Source organism: Lonchura striata, chromosome 3 (assembly GCF_050655825.1).
Source record: "Lonchura striata isolate lonStrDom1 chromosome 3, ASM5065582v1, whole genome shotgun sequence".
In the NCBI taxonomy this organism is placed as follows: Eukaryota; Metazoa; Chordata; class Aves; order Passeriformes; family Estrildidae; genus Lonchura; species Lonchura striata.
This window is the reverse complement of record NC_140705.1, coordinates 61170623-61192726: the sequence shown is the minus strand read 5'-3', so window position 1 is coordinate 61192726 and position 22104 is coordinate 61170623. Positions and strand designations below refer to the sequence as shown.

Below are 22104 nucleotides of genomic sequence, written 5' to 3'. Positions count from 1 at the left end.
TTCTCTATACATGTTTGCTCATCTTAGGCTAACAAGCCAAGAATGGAACTGAGGAATGTGATGTGGTTCTTCATTCCTCCATGGCTACCCTATGTGACCTTGAGTGAGGCATGCCATCTCCATTTTGCCCTTCTTCAAAATGAGGATAGGATATCCTGCTGCTACAGATCATGACTGCCATGAGGGTATGTTTAGTAACGCTTCTGAGGGGCTGAAGTGCTTTAGTGACTGGCACTGTGGAAATTCTATAGATAAGCACCTATATATAACCTCCCTGACACTAGTACAGTCATAGAGTGAGATCAGATTGGCACTGCTATTTCAATATATAGTATATACCACATGTGTCTGAAGAAATAAGAACAAAGCTGTCAACATCAGGTATGCATGGATAAAGTGATACAAATCCTCTTAAGTCAGGAATGCCATGTCCACTGTGTTTTTCTACAGAAAAAAAGGAAAAGAGGATGTAACATTAAAGAGGAAGTATTAACTTTCTTTTCAAAGAACTCCTCACTCTCATATTGATTGAAAATTATTATCTTTGGCTCTTGTGTGTTTTGTGGCATTATAAGGTATTGGTCTTTGTTTAGATCATATAATACTTCTTCCTCCCCCCAACCTACCATAACAATTAGTGAACCGTCTGTGGCTGCCTTGGAGTGCATCCTGTGCACCAGCATGTCTCATTTAATAGTCATAATTTCTCATTTGTAAGAGGAAAAGTGCTACCAGCACTTTCAGTCTCATAAGGGCTCAGACTCACTCAAAGATTCCAATTTATTATGCACCCATCTCTGATATCCTGCTGCTCTCTTTATGGATTAGGCTGCCTTAGTAGAAAGTATCATCCTTCAGATGACACATAAATACTCTCTTGCCAGCTGTTCCTTTCTCAGAAGTTTCTCAAGGTGTAAATCATAACCATTGCCCCTATTTTACTAGTTCCTGATCTGGTTTTCCATGGTATTCTGCTAGGAGCATGAAGAAAAATGAGCTTTATTGCTACTGTTACTCTACAAATGGCACTGACAACAACTGTAGGTATTTTTAGGCCTATTAGTATTGGTTTTCAGGATGAACACACTAGTAGTTGTTTTAAATTTAGAGGAATAGGAGTAGGTCAGTTTGCTGTTGGTTTCTGTGAAACCTTTTTCTCAAGGTGCTGTACAAACCCCTGAGAGGGAAGAAAGAGTGGCAGACAGACTGTTCCTCTCATTCTGACAGGGAGCAGCTGTTTAATATCATAATCTTGTGAGTTCACAAGAAGAAGGGGAAGGGTAAAATCTTGCTGATGGAAACTATATTTTATAGACAAATTTTAAAAGAAAGCAGAGGCAGCCAGAAAACACAGCAGTTTGCACAGAAGGGTGCAAAGTAGAGGAGCACTGCCAAATTTACCCCAGCTTAAGTCTCAGGCACAGTGGCAGTGTGCTGCAGGGTAGTTTCCCTAGCAGCTGCCCTTGCCAGGGCAGAGGCTTTGATGTAGATACAGCTTTGGGTGGCAGATGTAGCCCTCCAGGTCCTGGGCTGTACAAGTTCTGGGGGTGAAAACCTATCTGCAGCCTCATTGTTGCAGGCACACCAGCAAGGAGGCTCCCAGTCCATCAGTTAAAATGTTGGTGGACATCAAAACTGCAAGGCTCCTTTCTTGTCACTGGAGTTTTGCTCTTATGGGCTGAATGTCATGATGCAGGCCTCAGAGGTGCACATTATTTCCACTTGGCTAAAATGTCCTATACCTTGTAGTTTTCAGTCTGATCAAATTGAGTAATGAGTCACAGTCTGTTGGTTGAAGTGAATTATAATCACAATTTTTGTAATCTTCAGTTTAACCATTCCTACAGAACTGTGAGCTACCTGGGTATCTGAGATGCCTCTGTAGACTGAGCTCCTTGTCATAAAGGTAGTTCTGGACAGTCACTCCAGATCAGGAAGATTACTTGGGAAGGCATCACTACCATGTTTATGCTGATGATACAATACATAAAGCAGTTAATTTAGCACCTTTTGAAAAGTTTTAAGATTCTATTTAAAACACAGTTAAGGGAGAGAGAAAAGGCCAAGTAAGGTCCTGTCGGAACCAGTGTTAAAAAAGGCAGCACTTACTGTTTGGAAGATAAAATATATAATCAGGCTTTTGAGAATGAACACTTAATTGCCTAAAGACTGTTACAGAACACATTGTTAATGTACCTAATTTGCATAAAATATTTTTTTCCAAGTAACTGTTGTAGAACATACCTACAACGAGGAAGCACAGTCCTCCATCAAAGATCAGCTTCAAGCCAGCACTACAGCTGTGGTGCATATTTGTAATGTGATTTTCTGGTCTCCAATGTCATTAGGCACCCTCCATGTGGGGGGGTGGTACATATTTTTGTAATATCTTTTAAAAAGTTATTAATGAGCAGAGTTTCTCTCAGGAAGCTGTGACAGTGGCTCTAGGAATTATTCCACCTGCATGATCCAGGATGGCTTTCTTTATAGTGTGGGCTAATTCAGCTTCACTCAGAGGTTGCTTCTTTGGAGTTAGTCTCCAGAGTGTCTTGTGGATCAGATTCTCCATATGATAACCTTCCTGCACATTCCATCCAGGCTCTGTGCATTATGCTGATTTCCCTGTTTTCTAGCAGTTGGAGATTTGGCAAAACACATTTCTTCACCACTTGTAGGTGATGGGTCCTTGGACAGACACAGAATAAGTGGAAGTTGCAGCTTTTTACTCTGCTAAGACCAGCACTTCCTAGCAAAAAGATTTATCAAAGCTGTCTTTACAGCAACAGGGGCACGTAGTGAGGGGTCTGAGCAGGACAGTGATGTGGCTGAGGAAAGGGGGCTTATGGTCAAGTCTTCAGCCCACAGAAGTCTTCATCTGGTCTTGGCAGATGAATAGTTCAGAGAAGAGTAAGTAATGGGTCTGAGGGCTGCTGTCTTGGCACTCCAGAGAAAAAAAGGATTTGTGGCTGCGAGGAAACCTTGCAGATAGCACCACAGTCACAGGTGGAGAAGCTGACAAGATGAATTTTGTTGCAAGTAGATGCAGTTACTAAGCCCTGAAAAAGCTCAGTTTAAGTGCTACTACTAATGATTCAGGTTTTGATATCTCTCCCACGGCTGCCTGGGCCAAGCTGGGGCCTGGGGACTACCCTGAGCCTGCAATCACCACGGGGAACATGTGAAGAAGGGGTTGCCTTCCTGGGACAGTGGGAATGGTGCTCTCTTGTGTGGCCACAGCAGTGCTCAGCACAAATGTGTTGTGTCAGCACAGTCATACAGGCATCTCACAGGGGCAGCCGGTCTCAGTGGAGAAGAATAGGATGTCCAGATAAAAATACGGTTTTGCTTGTAACTACTTAGTCCATATTAAAAGTGTCTTATCAATATAGCATTACTTAGTAGTGAAAGCATAGTTTACTACTATTATAATATTATACTAGTCATTATACTCTAATTTTTTTTTCTTAAGTTTTTCTTGAAAACTTAACAGTGCAAAATGGCAACTGCTGGAAAGCTGTTAGAGCAGCTAATCATCATTATTGTTTAAACCTCCTTGTTGTTTGAACTTCTTCATTCCTCAGTCTTCTCTGAAGTAAGCAAACCCCAGGAGATACTTTGGCAAACAAGGTGAGAAATGTGGTTTTGTCCCCTTGTGTGCCAGTAAGTAAAAGGGATCACTCCCAGAGCTACCAGTCGGGTATGTTTGATCGGCACAGCGTGATCTTTAGGCAGGTCAGGGAAATATCAATGCTATTTTCTCTCTAAGCCTCAGATTCCCACTGGCCTGTTTATTCAGAAATCAGGCAGCAAAAACATTAGAGGATATGAAATCTTAGGCCCCCTGCAGAATACCCAGCCCTGATGGATCCCACTGCAAGCACATTTGACCCCTGATCATCTCCACTATGCTTCAGTCTAGAGTTTTAATTGACACTGTTAGACAGAAGGTAAGACAGATTATAGAATTTCATGGTTTTTAAATCAAGTTTTTTGGAGGAGCTGAAATGTAGAGAAGGAAATTTTATCATGGTTGTGGTTTGGTAAAGGATCTGAAGCAGCTTTTTAGAGTGGCACTTTCACAAAAGCATTTTAAACCAAAGTTCATACTCCAAATTTGTAATACTGCAGTGCTTGCATGCAGCATTGACATTCACTCTAACAGACTGAGATTAAAGTTACATATCTCTGATTTTCTCCTTAGACTTTTAATTCCACTGTATTCTTAACAGGATTTTGTGCACAAAATTTTTAGTGGCACAGCTCATTATCTGATTTTCCCTCCACCCTTACCTTAAGAAGAGAGCAGAAGTGAGAATGTAGGAAAACAATAATCTATTTTATTATATAACCACAAGAATTGGGAGGAGGGAAAGGAGAAGAGTGTTCAAGATTAAGGCTTGATTGCTGAAATTATTTTAACTACTTTTTAATTGGCAAGCTGTTGAGTTGTTATCATCAATGAGGAACTCATCAACAAGCAGTATTGAAAGCAGTAAACATATACATGGAGAAACCGAGCTCACAAACTCTGTAAAAATCATCCATAGAGTGTAGAGTTAAAACCAAGTGACAGGATTACAATAATGCATTGTATCAAGGACGGAGTTTGGTACTAATAGCTGTTTTCTTCTGGTTTTTTTTCTCTGAATAAGTTATGGGGGCAGGGCAGGAGACATCTGCACAGCTGCAGATGCTTTGGGGGCTCTGCAGAGTGAGGCACTGATCTCTCTCTTCCTGGAGACCTTTTCCATACAGACACAAGACGTGCAGGTGAATCTTCAGGGCTTGCTTTGGTGTCAGTCCCTGATCATGGATTCTGAAAGTCCTCTGTAGCTTATAGACCTCTAATCTAATGGTGGGCACCTTTATGGCAGACCACACTGCTGTAAAATCTCTGCATTCCCTTGATGCTGATTTGTACTGTTTAAAGGGATGAGGGTGGAACAAGTTGTTAAAAGATAAAGAAATTGAAAGCTCCCCTAACTGCTGTATTATCCACCTGACAGTCTCCAAATGCTAGTTATTAATTACCAATGCCTTGAAAATCAGAGCAGATATCCAATTCAATTATGTTACATCTCTCAGCAGGAGCATTTCCATTATCTTAAAATTTTCCATTCAAACCATTCTTCTTTGCAGTTTTTAAAGGCTTAAACCCCACTGTGTTTCTTCTCAGTTGAACCTGTAATCCACACAAAGGTATTTCTACTCCATGCCTCTCCTATCTGCACGCAGGTAAACATCAGTGTGGGTTTACATTGTAATTACTGCAAACTTAGGAATCCTACCCTCCAGCATCTCCAGAACTACATGATGGCAGAATGTGGCCAGTGTATGCCGTAACTTTCCCTTCCAGTTGGTGATCAAGTACGTGGGGAAGGGCTGAACCTGCATTAGGACTTAGGCTGCCCTTGAAATCCTTACAGCTCCAGGCCTTCTTGTGGAGAGGGCAGAAGAGTTCACAGTCAGTCTTACCAAGCCCTAGAGCTAAGCTCTCAATTGAAATAATTTCCTTTAGATGCCAGCAAAAAATTGGCCCCATAGAGGCAAGGCAGCATATGTTTCTGCAGTCACCACTAATGCTGGTCTTAAGTGAGCTGTATATTCAGAAATTATGGGGTTTATTTCCTGGCACATTTGTTCTTTGCTTATGTATATTTTCATGCCTTCTAGCACTCTGAAATGTAGACATTGAGTTTTGGGGCAGGCTGGATGCAGTTTTTCATGCTGCTGACATTAATTGGATGAACAGGCCTTCTCAGAAGGGGCAGTGTAGGAAATATGTATGGGAAAATAAGGAGTTGAACAGCTAAATAAAGACAAGTGGCTGAAAATGTTTTTTACAGCTTTGGCTTTCATATGATTCCTTTGGGAATCTAAAACTATTTTGTGTAACTAAAAAATTAAGATTCACAACACCTTTCTGAATATAATTGCTTCTGTCTTGCAGATGGAGGTATTGATGCTATCATTTAAAAATATGTCCCCTGTTTTCAAGTCCCCACATTGAGATACATTTAAACCTTATCCTAAGAAGCCTTAAATACCTCAATTTATATTCATTCACTTGGCATTGTTTGTACTTAGTCTCTGAAAACCAGTTGCATTCCCTTTCAACTACAATGGTCAAAATAACTGAACTGACATGGCAGAGATCACAGAGTAACTGCAGGGCCAGACTGGGGCTGGAACCTGTGTCCCTTCACGACACATTTACTTTTTACTCACTGAGTATCTGTCTTGTATCCTGAACAAAAGCACATTCTCATTACTCAGTTTTCCTCTGCTCTCTTAAACAATTGGACATTACAGAGATGATACTGGTTGCGTTATTGATCAATTTTATTGTTACCTTACTTTGTCTTTCTAACCATCAAGAATTGTCTTCAGGTGCCTGTGATTTAAGTTTCTTATTGTAGAATTGAAATGAAAATATAAAGAAACATTTGTATCACCTGCTTTTCCCCATTATTTTGTTGGTTTTTTTTCCAGCACACAACAGTTTTGCCTTTTGTATTAATCGAGATGAGAACAACACATCATCAGTATCCCAGCAGGAGCTGTGGACTGGCTGCAGTGTGCACCTTCGCTGTTGGCTATATTTTATGGTAAGGGCTGTACATGCTGTGTTTTCACATTGTATTGGGGGTTTTGTACTGCTAAATTTGGGCACATATTTCATTATGGATATAATCACTAACAGATTCACGCTGCATGCCTCGTTTGGTCCAAGACCTGGGCTTTGTCTGGTTTCCCCAGATGCTTATATTTTTAGAAAGTATATGCCAAACCTCACACAACAGGAATTTGTTGAACAATCCCATGTAAGCAGTGGTCTTTTCCAAGGGTACATTTTTCAACCTTTTTTCAAGCTAAATGTTTTTCTTGGACCTTAGTTTTATTGCTTGGGGGTTTTGTTCTATCAAATAAAGTTGAGACTAGGCAAATGATTTCCTGCATCAGTGTTTAAGCAGCAGCAGAAAAGATAGAGCACTGTCTTTTTTCTTTACTGGTTCATAAATTCTTTCTGTAAAACTGATTACAGAATAAGTCAGTAATACAAACACTCTAAAGGTTGTTTTAAGAAATGCAAATGTTGGTGAGAAATTAAACTAAAACGGAAATTATTTTTCTTATACTACATTACATTAAGTCTTTCTTAAGGCAGTTTCTAATCAAGCACCTGACTTACACGATAGAGTTAGTATACTTTGGTCATCCTAGTATTTATTTTTCATTAAACCTTTGTTTTATTTCTGTTTCTCCTTTGATGCCATCTATCCTTTATCTTCTCTGCATTTCATGACCCCCATTTCATATTATTTCTTTTTACTTCACAACATTCTTCTCTCAGCTAAGAAGGTATTTTCCAAAATTTCACCAACCAAGGGAGATAAAACTAATGTGAGAGTAACATGGTCTCAAGGCAATACTATCACAACTGCTTCAACAATGCAAATTGTCCCTTTGATCCAGTGAAAGGCAGGTTATTATTTGTACATATCCACACAACACTCAGTAATCATACAATGCTATTAATGCAGCTGAAATGGGATGTTGTGTCCCAGGACAACAGCCACATTCTGCCATTTGCTTTTATAAACATTCATACCCTTCTTAAAAAATAATAATATTTGTAATCGTAAGATAAGGACAGCCTCATGCAAAAAGGCATATGATTACTCCTTCAGAAAAAAGTAATTATGTTCTTAACCCATATATAGTAATGCTTAACTGTGATAGTTCTTGACCTTCCTCTAATGGTGCCTGGAGACAGATTGGCAGGTATCTATGGCTTGACCTGCTCTAGCAACTCCTGTTTTCTAAAAATCATCTAAGTAGAAACATGCAATAGTATTTAATAAGAATTTAAAATTGAAACAATCCAGCTTTACAAGTGAAACAAAACTAGATGTGTCTTAAAATCTTTTAAGAATCTGTTACAGTATCAGTGTGATGCTCATCTAGTTTGATCCTACCTACTACAGTGCATCTGTATCCTGCAGCTACAAGGTTAAAGAAAATCCTAGGACAAGTAAAGCAGGAGAAGCAGATTCTGCATTAAATAATTACTGCATTAATAATTACCCAGGCACAGACTATGGCATCTACCTCTGCTTTTGCTGTTTATTGTATTTGCCTACACATATATTATTTTCAAAACAGGGCTACTCTTCTTCTTCACCTTCTTCCAAGCTGTAATTTCTCTTTAAATGAGATGAGGCAATCTTAAAAGTTCATCCTGCTAAATTATGCACATACAACCCATTTCTCCTTCTACTGTTATGGAAGGAGGCCTTTGCAGGTTAGTGGAGGCAGACAAAAGCTATGCTGTGTCATCACTTGCAAGTTCTGCATGTCTTCAGCCTGCAGGTGCTATTGAAGACTCTATCCAAGATGTGCTTAAGGCTGCAAGCCAAATCTTGGTCCCATTACATCAATATGATATATTGAATTCACAGGTTGGAAAAATCTACCAGAAAGTATGAAAAGTTAGGTATTTGTCATCCCTCTTATTCAGGGTGTGCCTTCTTTTCACACCTGAAATCCATTGTCTTCCTGTTGCCAAGTGACCACATTACAGTAGAGACCTTAATCACTCAGAAGGCCTGGAATTGCTGAATTTGGATTTGTTGTCCTTGTTGGCAGCACCCTCAAGGTTAAAACAGTGTATTAAAATGAAACTATACCTGCAAATGACCTAGTTCCATACAGCCTGGTGGAACTTCCTTCCTTTGTACCTAGGGTTGATGATGGGTCCCATTCTGAGGTTTAGTTTGTGGTTTATGTATTTTATGAATTTAGGGATCTGCCACTTGAGAATTTGTTCTTTTGCCTATTCCATTTTTCCCTCAGCAGAAGTGTTTTTATGCAACTCTCAGAATAAAGTGAAGACAGTTGCTAATCAGATGTTCTCTATGTTTTGTTCTTGAATTTTGAATTCTCTTCCCATCTCAACTGAAACTTTCTTACCATCCTACATGTTTTATGTATTGTGTTACACTTTTTCCAGGAAAGGAACATACAGGAGGATGTTGTTTAGGTTTGATTCTGTGAATGCTTTTTTCAACTCCAAGTAGAGGAAAGCTTGTTTTATTTTGTCTGTGACTGAATCTGTCATGTATGAAAGAAGTGGAAGAATAGCAGGTGCTTTTTAATGTATAATTAGTAAATAAGAAATCTGGCAAACAATTCTGAATAGCATCACTGAAATTGGAAGAACATAGCTAAATAACTTGATATCTCCTGAGCATGATTCAGAGACTTGTTTTCTGAGAAATATCCTTTCTTGAAGAGTAAAAGCTTTTTCTGTTTTTTTTTCTATTTTTTTGCATTCTCTCCCTTCAGCCAAAGAGTTTATGAGTAGGCACGCTTAGCTCATGCACTCTCTGTGAGAGGGAGCTCGCAAGGAACTGTGCCCAGGCAGAGCATCCACAGACTTGCATTGCATGTTGCAGACCATACATGGACTTTCAGGATCAAGGCCATGGGATAAGATGGGAAAAGCCTATTGGCTTTATTTAGCATGGCTTGAAAAGGTCACAGTTTGTATTGAATTGTTAAATCTAGACAGTGCTAAGAAAACCAGAGCATTTGCCAGTACTATCAGAAAATTCTGCCAATGAGTGTATGAAGTTAGTTGTCAAGGAACAGAAAAGAGCCAGAAATGTGTTGCTCCTTGTAACAAGAATGACTTCATGGTAACTAATATCAGAGCCTAATATGTCCCTAAAATAAACTGAGACAAATACGTTTATTTTAAATGGTTTTCTTTTTCCCTCTACTTTTGAGCACTTCAGGATGCCAAAAAACCAGACCCTAAGAATCTGACTCCACTGCTGTAGTCGTGCTGGGCTGCATGTTTGGGAGCAAAATACTTAATCTGCTCTCTTACAGCTATCTCAAATCCACTAGGAGCTGCCTCCACATGTGCCAAGCTTGGACTTGATTTATTCTTTCATTCTTTTATAAATCTATTTAAAGAGCTTTTAAACTTTAATTTGAAAATAAAGTTTTTCTTGAAGTGACTTTAGGAGAGTTCCTTAGATTTGCTGAGGAAGAGCATTTAGATGAGGTAATTTGCTGAATTCTTCTTGAATAAATTTAAGAAAGGAATGTACACTGAGGATTTGGAGTGAATTTGGGATTGATTCTATCAGGCTTGCTCTACGATTTCCACTAGCAATTCTCCATAGAAGGAGAGGAAGATCAGAAAGAGCAGGTGTTGGCACAGACTGCTAGGACAAACCTTGACATTCAGTAGAGAGGGGTGGTGGGTTAGAGTGTGAAGCTTGGTGAGAATTGACAGTCATGTTGATAAAGAAGGACAGGATTGAGAAACCAGAAGGATTTTTGAGGTTGGTGGTGCCAATGGAGCGGGAGAGACACAACATGGCTTTACTAGGCTGTGCTGGGGGTTTGTATGTAGGAAGGGTGTCATGCATGCTTTTGGAAGTGAGCACTGGGGATAAAAGTTCAATAAAGATCAGAGGAGTCCATGGTTAGAGAAAAAAAAAAAAAAACAACAAAAATGTCCTAGGGGCAAGTAAAAGAAATAAACTAAAATCATGGGTTAAAAGAGAAGAGGATAAGGAAACACGCAGCTTCAAAGCTGAAATCGTGAAAAGTGGGGAATGCTAGGAGAAGGAGAGAGAAACAGACTTTGAAATCAGAATGGAAGGCTGATGTAGAAGTGGATGATAGATGAGACAATGCAGAGGAGGAAAAGAGAGGTGGAGCTGGAGCTGCCCTGAAGAGGAAAGAGTAGGAAGAAACAGAAGCTGCAGAAATAAGCCAGGGAAAGATTAGCATCCCTTGTGCCTGACCCAGAAGGAGGGTGGGAGGGCAGAAGTGCTTTCAGCAGGAGAAGACTGTATGGATCCCCAGCCTATAGGTCTGACATAGCCATTTTGGACTGTTGCTTTCTGGCTTGCCTCCACCTCCACATTCTCAAATGTTTCAGTCAAAGCAACAGTACAATCACAGATGACATGCATGGGTAATATGTTCTCACTTCCTTATGCAGCTCCTTAAAATATAGCTCAAGAAGGCATAGCAACCATTACTATATTTAAAATGAAAAATTATTTTTCAAAATAGACGACTTCCAGAGATGACAGCACTTTGCAGTGAATCTGCTAAGTTTCTGTCATTGTAGCTACCTATACATAAACACAAATTTCTGCTAAGCTTTGTTCCTCCCAGAGGATGCCAGCACCATGTCATGCTGAGTACATTCTAGATGTGACATTATTTGCAGCTGCAATTTTTCAGGACTTGTCTGTTTCTGACTGCATAAACCACTCCACACCAGTAGCACTGTTTTGTATTGTTATTGACCTACGTATTGTTCTCCACTCAGATGAATGGAGAAGAATCCAGTATTAAGAAAATGGAACAAAAGGGGATGATTGCTGTTATTTCCTAAATGATAACTGTTTATTGAACTTATTAGTCTTTAAAATTCTTAAACTATGTACATGCCTGGTGTAGGTGTATTAAGTCTGGCTGGCTGTTAATATAAGAAACCCAGCATTTTAATGTAGCTGAGATCTTAAGAAATCTGATTAGATGCAGAACAAACTCTCCTGTGTTTTTGGGGGAAGTTATGTGTCTCATATCAATCAGTTTTAGAAACCAAAAGTAGAACAAATTTAGTGTGGGTCATTGTGCTCCTGTCCCTGAAAATATAAGATTGGTCCTGCACTACAACCACAAATGATTTGTTTGTTTGTTTTAAATGTCTCAGCTGCTGTAAGCCCATCACCTCATTTGGAAGACATTCCGCATTTTAATAGCTCTGGGTAAAGTTATCCCTCTTGGTGGAAAAGGAAGAGAGTGGTGCTGGAAAAGATTATGAAATAAAGGCATAGAAAATGCCCATGTTCTGTTTGCTAAAGAGTACCCACTCATCTACAATTTGCCTGGAACCAAGGATTCAGCCTTCCTTTGTGGAACTCACTGGAAATATGAAGAGCACTGAAGATATGGGAGAGGATTTCCTGCTGCAAGAAGTAACCAGAAAGGAGCTGCTGTTCGTAAATGAGAGTTATCATGTGCCCAGGCTCCAGGTAGAGAGAGCTAATGTCAGATGCTTCAGGAGAGCTTAGCAGACCATTATGAAACAGCCAGCCTTCAAGGGGAAGTTTGCTTCCAAAGCTTATGTCAAAATATAAGCTTTGTCCTTTGGTCTAGATGGTTTATATACCTCGCACTCTTTAAACTTAGGCATAAATGTACGCATTCTTATTGCTTGTACAGTCTCTTGATTTCAGAAATTTGCATGATAGACCCTAGAGAAGATGAGTGAACTGAGTAGGCTTCTAGACTTTCATACTTCAGAACTTTTTTGAATATCTATATTTCAATGATGTATCACTGAAAGGTAGGGTAGAGCATTCCAGAGATTAATTAGGTATCATTCAGAAAGATAATTCCATTATCAGATTTTAATTTCTTGTCTCTGAGTTGCATTGAGGTGATTCTTCTGTCACGAGGAAGAGAATTTGAAGCTCTTCATGCATTTTATGTCATGCATTATTATTCTGTGTCCTTTAATTTGCTGCTCTTGAGAAGTTACATAGCCCCTCATCTAGCAGCCCCTTTTTCCAGAACTCATAGTACTGGTTGTTGATGACTACAGATTATGATGAAGGACTCAAGATGGGCAGGAGACTCTCGCTGAGAGACCGAACTACAAAGTATTCCTGAGCTATGATAGCTGAGAGCAGCCACCATGAAGGGGCAACCATCTTCTGCAGTATCTCCCATTACAAAATTAATGAGGTGTCATGGTTATTATCAGCCATTATACTCGTGTTGAGCTTGATTCTGCCAGGACTAAGGTCTTACACATGCTGTTGTTACAGCTGTATCATTTAAACTGACAGAGTACACATAAACCACAAGGTTCCAACAAGTTTTTGTGCTTAGTTTTCCTCATTAACAAAAGATCTATATCCAAAGAATAAATGTAAATGTATGTTCCCTGTATAGTTTTCATTTTCTTCTGATTACTTGGATAGGAGAGATATACAACATCTACTATGTTGTAGAAGTGAAAACTAGCTACAAAGTCACATTTTTTTGACAGATTTGTTGAAAACAAGCAATACTGTGCATTTTCAAATAGCTTTTTCTGATTTCTACGCCAACTGGTTGAAAATTTCTAAAAACAACCACTTTTTTTTTTTAACAGACATTTTAATTTGAATACAATGTGTGAATATTTCCATTCCTTCTCTTTTTACTGTTTCTAACAAATGGCTAGATGAACTCCTTGACCTGTAACATATTAATCTTTGAAAATATACAGTTATGTCTACATACAGCTGCTACTGTTCCAAATCACAGGGAGATTCAGGTTAATTTTATCAGGTTTATTTATTAAGTATCCAGTCCAGTTTTAGTTTAAACTTTTTTGCCTAAACAATACATTTTTTACACCTGTTCAATAACAAAGTCTTCAGTTTTATCTAGTTTTTGCACTCCTAAGTAAATCTTAATGCATGCTTTCCTGTGCTTAAAATAATGCGGTTGGATAGGAGTAATAGTTACTGGAATGGCAACACTGAAGGCATTCATTAACGCTGGCAATCAGCACTCTTGTGTGGAAGCTCTATGCAAATGGTTGATCAGCCCCTTGTAGTGCTGCCTCAAGACTGCCTGTATTCCAGCAGGAGCAATCCCACTAAGAAAGGCCACCAGGTGAGGTTTCCATGGCAGCAGTTGTCCCTTTGCTGCTCCCGTTTGTAGTACAGACAATGCTGGAGCAGTCAGTGTGTCACTGCTCAGTGGAGAGAAGGATAATATTGCTCCACCCCAGCATAGCCAGCAGTGTGCTGCAGCTCATTTTTGGAAGGATCAGGTGGGTTTGTGACTTGTCTCCACAGTGATGCTTGGTCCCTCTTGTGCTCAAAGCAATTCTAACAGTGCAGCTACCCAGGGGACAGGCAAACAACAGCTACACTGAAGGCATGAGCACCATCACCACACAGGGAATGAGTTCCTGTGCTGGGAAGCAGGGAGCAGAGTGCATGAGCTGTCCGCAAAGCCTAGACTAACCAGAGATTGCTGACATGCAGGAGTTCATCAATGACTCATTGACTGGATTTAGAAAATACTTCCTCTTTCTAGTAAAAGCCACTTCTACTTGGTTCATGAAGTTGGCTACATAGATGCCATTTAGAAGGTCCCTTGAAAAGTCCCTCTGTGAAGGTATTTTGTAATGCTGGAGAGTTTCATCACACCAGAGAAAATAAGTGGAAAAAGAAACTGGCTCCTTTTCAGTCTTTTTCCTTGGAGCTTGTTTTTCACAGAATGAGCCTTAGGAAAAAAAAGCAAATGAAAACTGAAAAAAGTAAATGAAACTGAAAATTGTTAGGTGATAATAGACATTCCCTGCTAAGTGAACCTGGTAGCAGGGGACATCCCACTACCTTCTACCCAGTTGTCTCATCTTTTTCTTTCATCAAAAGGAACATGGTGTCCCCTGTTACCATGGGTTACACTCCTCATTTTTTCATAGATAATTTTATCTTGTCAGGTTAATTCTATCACAGAAGAATACTGGGGAAAATAACTGTAAAGTACAGAGATAATTTCCTATATGTGAACTAATTTGGAGAAAGGGGGTTTAATTGCATTTAGATCATGCAGATTAATTTACTGACACATGTAGTTTCCCAAGTGAAGTGTCCAACTGTTATGAGTTGGGCTGTAATAAAAACTTTTCCAAGGAGGAGGGAAGCTATGACAACCATGTACATTTCCAGGGTGATTGTTAAGCAGGGATTCTGTATTCCCTGTGTGACAGAATTTTATGGTAACAATTTTGTGTGGACTTCTCCATCTCTGCCCTTTAGGAGCCTTTGACTGTTGATCTAGTGATCAAAAATCTTCCTTAAGCAAATAGAAACATGAGCAAGTGAATCAAATAATGGACATGGAAATCCCCATCTGTAACAGTCTATGCAGCTGCTCTAGCTGTGCTTCACTGTGAGCTTTTCACTCAAATTTTCAGGTCAGAAAGGAGAACATTTACATTCTTGAAGAGAGCCCAGCAAAGTCCCAGCTTGTCTTCACCTAGCACTTTACCCAGTTAACCTCTGAGATGTTTGCTCAGTTGCTTGCCAGTATTTGCTCTTCTTAACTTCCACCTACTGGAATGTATGGATTCCCTCTGCTCCCTCTGACTTCACCACTCTCTGCATCAGATCTCAACACAAAAACAATCGCATCAGCGGATACAGGTGTCCACTGCAGCCACACCCAGCAAAACTACACACCTGGAGTGCTTCTTCAGGATGCACTACAGTAAAGCTGGTAGTCTGTCTCCTGAATTAGCGTACCAACAATGTCCTCTGTAGCTGAATGCTAAAAATCTCTCTGTCACCAGCAAACCACCATCAATCCTTTTCCTTTACTGTATATTGGTTGTGGGGCTGGGCACTACTTTTGAGGTGTGGTTTTGTTTGGTCTTTTTAAAAAAAATATTTATCTTACCTAGAGAAAAATTACTAGATTCCAAATTATAGCAGGTAACTGAAAGAAAAGGAGAACCAATCTAAAATACAGTTGCTGAAGAAATTATTTGCTCAAAGAGAGTCTAAACCATATGCTTCTGGCACCCAAAAACTGATTACCATGTGTAGCGAGGAAAAGCAAAAGAAAAACGCAAATGTGTATGAAGTGAAAGCGGGATAGTGCAGAAAGCAGAGAGAGATGGTAGGAGAGCCTGTAGAACTCTGAATGCTTTTAGGATAAAGAACCTGCTTGGAGCAGAGGCTGCTGCAGTTTCCATCTTTGGCACAAAACAGGGTTTCCTCGGAAATACAAGTGAGCAAGGAAATACCTGCCTACATCAGAAATGAAAACAAGCCAACTGCTCATTACAAATTAAAAGCAAAGCAGTAAGAATGTGGGAAATCAGTCATAGTTTCATCATTTGTGATGTGTGTTTAGGATGGATGTCATCCACATGCTCCAGTTCAGCTGCAACTTGCAGGCCTTTCAAATAATTGTTTTTCAGGTTACAGTAGCTAAGCCAGCAGGCTGGGCTACTTTTGTAAAATAGGGCTATAAGAGTCAGTGCTTGTTATTTTTGTTTTGTTTCAGGGTGTGCTGGATTCACCACGTTACAGGAGTGTGGGTGTACCCGCTTCTTGAGCACCTCAGCCCAGGTGTCAAAATAATCTTTTTTGCAGCTGTTACAGTGATAATTAATGTATTCTACTTGGTGGGCGAAGTCCTGAACAACTACATTTGGGATACACAAAAGTGTGAGTATTGTTTTAGGAATATTATCTCATGAAATACACCATCAGGACTGGAGTATGTTTCTCTGAAAGTGTAGAATGTTTTAAGCTGACTGAAACAAAGGAAAATGACAGAAGTTCTGCTGAAACGTCTTGCTTGCCTGCCCTTAAAAACAGACGGATGAACAGAATGTCTGCTGGAGAGCCTGATGAGCTATGAATATGTATTCTCCTTTATAACTTACAGTACTAATTTAAGAGCTCTTGGCAATTACCTGAGATGTTTACAACCCACTTATTTAGCTGATGAACCTATTAAATGCAGCTAGAATAAAGTATCATTCTGTGCAAATGCCTGGTAGGCTTAGACTAAGAACTGAAAATATACTGAAAATTTAGTATTTTCAGGTATAAGGTATTTTCTCACCATATAAATTTACTCAGGGAAAATGAACATGTTCTTGTCAGTGAAATAACAGGAATGAAGGATGAATTTGGTGCAGGGTAGCTTAACTGTGCAGACTCTACATCCTGCCTAGGCCACCCATTGCTGAGGAGAGGAAAACGGAAAATAAGACAAACACAAGATTAAAAGTAGGTTCCTTTTATCTCTGAAAGATGTCTTTCATTTATCAAATTGAATGAAATTAGCAAACAACATTCATAATAGCTGCTGTGGCAAACTGTAGCTGGAGGGAAATAAATTCATGTGGTAATTAATGGCACACACAACTCTCTTTAACAAGTCTTTCAATACCAGGTAGAATCTAATGCTAGAACCTCAAAGCAGTTTTTCGTTCCATTTGCCCATATTAGCATCCAGGTGTAAAATGGCTTTTAATTTCTGCTCTAGGACCATGAGTCACTGATCATGGTGTTGAAGACAGGTATTCAGTCCTCACTTTGATGTCAAATTCACATTTATTTAATGTCTTTAATTCAGGAAAGGTGTTTCTAAAAACAGCAGCTGCAAGGAATAATTTCACTTTACCTAAGTCCTGTGTGAAGAATAATAGTGTGGTAAAGAATCACATATTCTTAGCAAGTCCATGAATAAGTAGATGGTAGAAAATCTCCTGCACTATTCCAGAGTATACATAACAAAATCCCTGCTCCTTGCAGCCCGCCGCCCTAGAGGAGCTAACTCAGTTTTGTCATTCTCCCAACATCTTTCAAGGTTTACCCTGGCATTATTGTCCTCTCCATCATTTCTTTCATGTAGATAAGGAATATTGATCCCAAGTCCTTTGTGGCTCAAGCACTTGCAAAACAGAAAATGCCATGAGTCACATGCTGGTTTGCTGAGATTGAAACTCTTTGCACAGACTTAATGCAAAGTGTGTGACAGGAACGCCACAAACAGCAAAGATGTAGAATTATGCCACTCTGTCACCGTGCGAGACCTGGGAAAATATTGTTTGAAAACTGTACACTTAAAAGGGGCTTTTGAGCAGTAAGACTGCAAATCAAAACAGTCTGCCATGAGAAGATTTCTGGGGTGAGAAGGGGTTGTTTTGGGTTTGGAGTTTTTTTATTTGCCTCTGGAGATGCATTAAATAGAACCTCACTACTGACAAAATGATTTGCAGTTAGTTTTTCCAAGTTAAACCACAAACATGGTAGGGAAGGAAAAATTTGCCCTTTGTACAAGCCAGTGTCCGTCCACAATTTTGAGGATATCTGCATTCCTGCCAAACTATTTGATGCATCTGCAGTAGAGTGCTTTAGAAGAAAGGAAAGAAGTGCTTTCAAAAAGGCAAATAAAATAGCTTTTAAAATTATTGGAAAAGTTCCTTCTAGGAGAAAGCAGAAGACATAAGATTGGCTCTGGAGCAACACTGTAAACTGTCTATAATTTTTTGGTCCCAGTCTCTTGTTTTGGTTGTTAAACTTTCAACTGTGGCTCTCCCACTACACCGGTGTTCCAGCAACACCCAAGGCCATTGTACTTGGGTTGCTGGCAACACGCAGACCCATTTGTCTTGGTGTTGTTTCTTTCAGCAAGGCAGCTCTGCAGTTGTGCTTTCTAACTGCAGATGAATCTTATTGTTTCCCATATTATGTTTTTAAAGTGATTTACAGTGTACTTACCACCTGTGCATATATTGCACTAGCAGGTGACCTTACTTGTGACTGGATTTTCCTCTCAGCATTCTCAAGCATTGCTTCTTGTTTGCCTTTGGTTATCGTAAGTCTTTCTTTTCCAGCATGCAGCAGGCCTGAAAGACTCCAAAAGAAATATTTATATTTGAGATGTCTGGCAGAGAGGGCTTAGTCAGAAGAACAATACTTTTGTCAGATACCAGTAGTAATTCATTGTCCAGGAACAGGCATATGAAATAGCTGAATGTTTCCATTGCCAGAAAAAACACAGTCTGCTGCCCGGCCCAGGCTTTGCTCAGCGTAGAAAAGAGACAAGTCCTGCAGCTAGAATAAGTTCTTTAAGGAGCCCTAAACTCAGTTCAGCCCTTCTGATATTACTGAAAGAAATGGCCACTAAAAGGAGAGAGAGGCACCCTCTCAGTAGTAATTGTTTCTTTATTCTTGTACTTTCAAAAAAGGGAGATGTACCTGCAAATACTTAAAAGTCCAATGCTGAAATGGAGATGGGCTTCCAATTATTGAGTTCTGAAACACAGTTAATAAAATTTCCTCACAAACAAAGTTGGTTGCTTAGATTCAGCTACAGTAGCATCTATTTTAGTTTGCTAGTAGGTAAGCAGAGCAGGTGAGGGAACTAAGTGTTCCCAGACCCCTGCAGCTGTCAAAGGCTGGGCATGCCACAGGGGGTCAGGCTGATCTGAAAATGGGAGTGAGGAAGGGAGGATTGTGCAGTTCATTACTGGATAACCACTGCCATCAGGTGTGCAGCTGCTCTTTTCCTTCACAGCAGGTGAGGTAACACATGCAAGTTCAGGAGAAGCAACATTGATAAAGGGAAAAGAAAGATTAATGTATTAGAGGAACCTCTAAGCAAACCCTTCAGTTGTATTCATTGAGAGATTTTTAAAAGCCGCTCTCCATATGTTTTCAGGTATTGAAGAAGGAAAAGAAAAGCCAAAATTGGAGTGAACAATAAGAGGCAACACAGAGGATTGTTTATGGCTGAATGGAAGATTTCTCATCCCCAGCAGAGCCTGGCCTGCAGAGGAATCTTTTGGAAAGGAGGAAGTTTCATGGGCCCATTTCTCAGTGCAAGGATATTTTTGGATTTTCTATGGGGGGAAAATGATTTTAGCTAAGAATAATATTAATGTTTCAACCTTCAATTTCTCCATGCTTGCATGTGACATACACATATAAGACATACACAAATTCTTCAAATCCTGCATATTTATCTCCAAGGCATTTGCAACATGCATTTCTTGAATCAAATAAGTCATCTAACCATTAAGTCATTAGATCTTTTTACTTCTGCCAAGAAAAACAATGAGTCCATTCTCTGTACTGTTTGAGAAAAGCTTAACCAGATAGGTATAATACAGGGAAAAAAGCAATCCCATATATTTCAAATTACAGCATAGAAGTTAATGCATGAATGTATCTAAAGAAGAGTTCAGTCTGACTGAAATATTAATGTAACACTATATAAAAGCTGCCTTAAATTTGTTATGTTAATAATTTTACCAGTCCAGTGAAATCTTACTTGCAGTGTTAAGATCTTAAGACCTAAATAAAGATTAAATTATCCTTGCATTTCTGGTTTTTCATGCTGATTTTTGAGATTTTAGATGGATTGATGGCATTTGAATGATCCATTTTCAGGTTTTCCAGTGTCAACTGTAGATTATATAATTTATACATGAAGATATTTTTTCTTACTTTCATAGTAAAATAACAAATCCTGTATTTTCAAGTTGTAAGTTCTCAATAGGGGGGCTGGGCTGTTTGTGTTGTACAAGAGAGAGCATTTAAGTCTTACTTCAGGAAGGCACATAAGCAAATGTTTGATGTTAGGTGTATGCCTGTTTGTATAAGGAATTCAATTGCAATATACTTGTGATTGTTTAAGTTTAACATGATTCTGTTTCATTATTAGACAACCAAGAAGTAACTCTAGTAGGCAGAAATAAATTGTCTAGTACTAAAATAACGTGAACAGAATAATTTTTGGCAAGAGAATATTTATTAAAAAGTGGCTTTACAATCCAAATATTGGTATTTATATTACATATTTTTTCATTAGTGTATTTAGTCATTTATTTTAACACATTCAGTGCACTTTGAGTATGTATAGGGTTAATGTGTTGTTTTTAGTAACAGGATTTCTGCAGAGTTTTAATACGATTTAGCAATATTTTTGCTCTGAAATAATTCTGGGGAAAACTGATCTCGTGCAACTCATTACATGCCTCCACAGTACTTTTTAAACATATTTATGTACACATTATCATACAAAACAGCACAAGTTCACCAATGTGCTTTTTGGTCTGTTTCCTTCAAAAATAAGGGAAAAAAAGTAATTATATTGTCTTTGTCCATCTGCTAGATTATTTTTAACTAGCTAATCAAAAGTTGCAAAGATTTCAAAGCTAAGCAAATTACTAGAAATTTCATGGAAATAAGTGACCAGATGAAGAAGGAGCTCCTCTAGTGATCCTACAGAGGGAGAGGACAGGACACACAAAACCAGTAGAATTTGGAAGCAAATGGCCACAGCCGTGTGGCCTTGCATTAAGGATATTATGTTCAGCTGTTCCTGAATTCCCCATTAGATGTGCACGATCTTATTTGCAACAGGCTTTTAAAACTCAGGAAGGAAAGCAGGCATGGCTTCAGTCATGTTCAGTGAGCTAGGAACTGTTTAAAGTCGCTGCTTCTGAAAGCTGTGGTAGCACATGAAAGTAGTGGTGGACAATTAATGTTCTGGGGGATGTGGCTGTACTTTCCAACAGCAGCAACTGTGGCTTAGGGCAGGAAGCCTGAAGCACAAATCCTGTTTACTTTTTTTCATATGAAGAATTTGCATAACGTATACTCTACTGTTAAGTCTAGGACTTTTTTTTTTTTAATTTTATTTCATGGGTATTGTTTCCTTCACAGAATTCCAGAATTCATTCTGATTGGAAGAATGTGTTAAATAAAAATAAGAAGTGCCAAAATGCCACACAGCTGTACCCATTCTGCTAGAGCACACTCTGATCGTGTCTACTATATATATGGCACCACTGAGCACTGAATGTCTGAGATCTGAAAAACTGACATTGAAGTAATGATTCCTCCTTTTCAGCAAGTTTTGTACCTGCTCAAGATAGGCTTTTCTTCTAATACCATGTCATTATATGCAATATAGGAAATGTACTAAGAATATAAAGAGAACACAACTGTCAGAGATCAAGATTGCATAGATGAATCCATAGGTAGGTGTCCAAGTGAAAGAAGGTTCCCTTTCAGAGGTATAGCATAGGCATACTTAAAGTTGTCATCCCTCATATCTGTGAATTTGTGAATATTCAGCACCTGAAAAAAATAGACACCAAGCTTAGATCTCAGTTAAGCCCCTGAGGTTGGCAATGTTAGCCAAAGGCAATATATGTGACACAAAACATGGTGGGTTCCATTTGGTTTAAGAAAATTTATAGTATTCCAAGAAGATTTGAACTCAATTTGTCTTCTCACATCTCAAAAAGTTCTCCACCTCCTGTGAGCTTTGAATCATCATACTTAAAGTCAAAAACATTTTAGAGCATTAAATCCAGCCTCTGATGTATGAACTATGATATAAATAACTTGGGGGCCTGTGTACCCAGAGAGCACTCTTCTAGCCTGTGTTCATTCCCTTTAGGATTACACAATCCATCATTCTTAAAAAAGATGATGGATGAATGATGACTAAAATAAAAGTCAC

The 22104-nt window shown here is 39.1% G+C and overlaps 1 protein-coding gene across 2 annotated transcripts in view; it reads left to right on the top strand.

Moving 5' to 3' along the window:
• The window catches only part of AIG1 (androgen induced 1), a 124377-nt gene extending 104425 nt beyond the window's left edge, over positions 1-19952 (top strand). For both annotated transcript variants that reach the window (XM_085576683.1, XM_031504347.3), the window contains 3 exons: positions 6493-6608; positions 16117-16280; positions 19291-19952. In XM_085576683.1, coding sequence (XP_085432809.1) covers positions 6493-6608; positions 16117-16280; positions 19291-19328 — 318 coding nt within the window. In that variant the 3' untranslated portion in view covers positions 19329-19952. The remainder of the gene's footprint in view (positions 1-6492; positions 6609-16116; positions 16281-19290) is intronic.
• The last annotated feature ends 2152 nt before the right edge of the window (positions 19953-22104 follow it).